The sequence below is a fragment of the Chaetura pelagica genome, unplaced genomic scaffold, assembly GCF_000747805.2.
Source record: "Chaetura pelagica isolate M959 unplaced genomic scaffold, ChaPel_1.0 scaffold995, whole genome shotgun sequence".
NCBI lineage: Eukaryota > Metazoa > Chordata > Aves > Apodiformes > Apodidae > Chaetura > Chaetura pelagica.
In genome coordinates this window covers 116755-120696 of record NW_009953385.1, presented here as the reverse complement: position 1 = coordinate 120696, position 3942 = coordinate 116755, and the positions used below count along the sequence as shown (strand labels likewise).

General features: G+C 58.5%; 1 protein-coding gene across 1 annotated transcript in view; it reads right to left on the bottom strand.

Annotated features, from left to right (window-relative positions):
• ADAMTS14 (ADAM metallopeptidase with thrombospondin type 1 motif, 14) overlaps positions 1-3942 on the bottom strand; it is a 35519-nt gene that overhangs the window by 3408 nt on the left and 28169 nt on the right. Inside the window, exons 21-23 of the mRNA XM_009998207.1 lie at positions 3140-3266; positions 1746-1850; positions 978-1287 (exon numbers count right to left, since the gene is read on the bottom strand). Coding sequence (XP_009996509.1) covers positions 978-1287; positions 1746-1850; positions 3140-3266 — 542 coding nt within the window. The remainder of the gene's footprint in view (positions 1-977; positions 1288-1745; positions 1851-3139; positions 3267-3942) is intronic.

Sequence of the window (3942 nt, the reverse complement as noted above, 5' to 3'; positions counted from 1 at the left end):
CCCCCCTCCCTGCCACTCCCTCCCAAACAGATACATCATCCCTCTCTCCTCTCCTTGGTCCCTACCCCTCAAATCCATTCCTGGCTTCCCAGTCAAGCCCAGTTTCCCCAGGGAAAAGTGCTGATGCCCCCCAAGCCCTGCAGGGATCAGGCTGGTGGTGGGTCCTGGGGGTGCTGGGCATGGGGATCAGCTCAAGGCTGGCCAAGAAGTCACCTCCAGGTGACAGGCATCTTTTTCAACCATCCTTTTGGGGCTTTGACCTTCTCACTGTCCACCTGAGAGTTGCCTGGACCAGCTCCTGCTGACCCTGCAATCCCAGACACCAGCTGCTCCACAGTTTTCCTGCCCCATCTCTCCTCCCCACCCCAACACACACTTCCCAAAACCCTCCAAACCCAGAGCAGCATTTTTTTGGGCCCATTTCCCACCATCCCCAACCTTCCCCCCTCCACCTTTGGCCACCTCTAACTTGCCCTGGGGCTCCCCAACATCCTCCCATTCCTAAACCCAACCTCTGAACCACAGAGCCAGGACCTTCCTTGTCTTGCTGCTTGGGGCAGGGAGAGGGGAAAAAGCAACATTAACTCCCTCCTCGACCTCTCTCCCCCCAAAAAAAATCTTTTTAGCACCTAGGAAGGCAGCAGCTCTACTGCAGGGTTCCCCACAACCAAGCTGCTGCTTTTTGGGGGGGCTCCTTTTCACCTCTTTTCTTGCTGGGGTGGTGACCCAACCAACCACAGCAGGGTTGGGAGGGAGGGTGGGAGAGGGTTTTTTGGGGGGGAGGGCTGAGAAATAAAAGCAAACCAAGTGGGTTTTTTGCCCCAGGAATTTCTGGGGGGGCCAGGTCATTTCCAAACCTGGCCAGCACCATCATCTGAAAACCATTTGCTGGAAGTGGGAAGAGGAAAAAGAGGGGAAGGAGGGAGAGGGAAAGGGGGGAGAGGTCTTGGGGGGAGGGGGTCCCCCCAGGGGGTTACCTGGCTGCCACCTCCCTGCCCACCTCACTAGGGGCTGGTAGCCCCTCTGGGGAAGCTCCAGCCTCTGGAAGCCCTCCCTTGGGGGTTGGTTCAGCTGAAGAAGCTGCTGTGGGGTCTCCAGGGGGTGTCCCTGCCCGGGTAGGGGTGGTGGGATGTGAGGGAAGTGATGGAGAGGAGCTGGGAGCAGCACTGGGGGAGGTTTTCCTGCCACAGGATTCACAGCAGAGCTTGTTGTAGCCAGGGATGGAGCAGTAACGGGCCAGGACCTCCATCTGGCAGAAGATGGACTTGTCCCCAAGGCAAGGCTCTCCTGGAGAGGGACAGAGCAAGAGTCAGGCAAAGGTCCATCAGGCTCCCACCCCTTGCAACCCTCTTTCCAGGGGTCCCCAAGGGTCATGGGGTGGTTCCCTCGTAGGGTGTTGCTATTTCTCTCCATCCCAGGGCAGGGATTTTTGGCTACACTTGGATGGGAATGGAGTTGGGAAGTGAAGCCAAAGCCCTGGAGGTTTCTAGGAACTGGAGGAGAAACCCAAAAGGAAGGGATGCTCCAACCCAGCATCTCCAGGCTGATCGTGATGAGTCTTGGTCCAGCTATGAAGAAGTCTAAGCAACCCTTGGCTTGGAAGGAGGGGTGAAAGGCAGAAGCCACCTCCCCAGAAGCCCTGCTGGGTGTGCAGCCCCACTCTGACCCCCCCACAGCTCCCACCAGGAGTTGCAGGAGCCCTTGGGAGGGTTATTCCCTGCCCTTACCCCAGCAGGGACACTTACTGGAGGAGATCTTGCTGACAGGGTTTTTGGGTCCATCCTGGGGCACCCGCTGCCCCTGGGGTGTGCCCTGGTCAGCCGTGGTGGTGGTGATGCCAGAGAGCTTCTCTGTGGAGACATGACATCAGGATGTCATGGGGGCTTGGGGCTCATGGGGGCTCAGGAGGGTGGGTGTCTTTTTTTGGGGGGGGGTGAGGGGGTTGGAGTTTTTCTGCTTGAAGGGATCACCTTCAGAATGGGGAGTGCCTGGATGACCCAGCACTGGGAGCCACCCAAAACACCCCTGAGGTGGGGTTGGAGATGGCCAGGGTGCCCATCACCACTGTCCCCTCAAGCTCACCACATCCTCAGACTGCCAGAAAGCCCCCAAACCACCTCCAGCAAATGTCAAGAGAGGGGGAGCATTTCTGGGGATCCTTTAGCCCTTTCTCCACCTGCAGCACCAGTGACGACCTTCCCGGGCCACCTGCTTTGGGGACATCCCCCCATGAAGCTGGGATGGGCTGCAAGAGGGTTGGTACCCTCTGGTGTGACCCCAACCCTGAATGATACCACCACCACCTCATAGAATCACTAAGGTTGGAAGGGAGCTCAAAGACCATACAGCTCCAACCCCCCTGCCATGAGCAGGGAACCACCAGACCAGGCTGCACAAAACCTCATCCAACTTGCCCTGAGAAACCTCCAGGGATGGGCCATCAACAACCTCCCTGGGCAACCCATCCCAGTTCCTCACCACCCTGAGAGTGAAGAATTTCTTCCTAATATCTCACCTAAATCTCCTCTCTCTCAGTTTAAAACCATCACCCCTTGTCCTCTCCCTCCCTGCCCTTGTCCCAAGCCCCTCCCCAGCTTTCCTGGAGCCCCTTCAGGCACTGGAAGCTGCTCTAAGGTCTCCCTGGACCCTTCTCTTCTCCAGGCTGAACATCCCAACTCTGTCTCCAGGGCAGAGCTGCTCCAGCCCAAGGATCATCTTGGTGGCCTCCTCTGGACAACAGATCTGTATCTTTCCTGTGCTGAGGGCACCAGAACTGGACACAACACTCCAGGTGGGGTCTGAGCAGAGCAGAGCAGAGGGGCAGGATCCCCTCCCTGGCCCTGCTGGCCACACTTCTTGTGATGCAGCCCCGGATATGGTTGCTTCTCTGGGCTTCATCACACACTGGTGGCTCAAGTTGAGCTTCTCATCCACTACCACCCCCAAGTCCTTCTCCTGCTCTCCTGCCATTCCCCCCCAGCCTGGATGTGTCCCTGGGGTTGTGCCAACCCTGGTGCAGGACCCCGCACTGGTTGAACTTCCTGAGGTTGGCACTGCCCCGCCTCTCCAGCCTCTCAAGGTCCCTCTGGATGACATCCCTTCCCTCTTGGGTGTCCAACCCACCTCCTCCTGCTCTCACCTGGGCAGATGACCACATGGCAGCCCCTCACAGCCTCAGGCTTCTGGCCCTGGCAGCGCCCGCCGCCCTCGCTGCCCTTGCAGACCACCTGCCTCTGCTGGACACCTTCCCCACAGCTGGCTGAGCACTGGGCAGACACACAGACAGACACTCAGACAGCAGCCTGGGGCAGGGCAGCCAGCACACACCCCTCAGGAGCACCCGTTTTTTGGGGGGGATACCGGTTTCTGAGCACCCCCTGTGCCCTGCTCTCCACCCGGATGAGATTCCCTCTCTTGGTCTTGAGGTTCTGCACCAAGCTCAAGGGAAACATCATGGAATGGTGGTTGGGAAAGAGCTTTCAGGTCACAGAGTCCAACCATAAAGCCAGCACTGCCCAGGCCACCACTCACCCATGCCCCTCAGCACCATATCTACAGGGCTTTGAAACGCCCCCAGGAATGGGGACTCCCCCCCTGCCCTGGGCAGCCTGGGCCAGGGTCTGACAGCCCTTGCCAGGAAGGAAATGTTCCCAAGATCCCACCTAAACCTCCCCTGGTGCAACTTGAGGCTGTTTCCTCTTGTTCTATCACTTGTTCCTTGGCAGAAGAGACCAACCCCCCACTGCTTCAGGCTCCTTTCAGGCAGTTGCAGAGAGCAAGAAGGTTTTCCCCTCAGCCTCCTCTTCTCCAGGCTGAACATTCCCAGTTCTCATGGATCCAGCCTGTCCAGGTCCCTCTGCACAGCCCCAACCCATGGATCCAGCCTGTCCTGATCCCTCTGCACAGCCCCAGCCCATGGATCCAGCCTGTCCTGATCCCTCT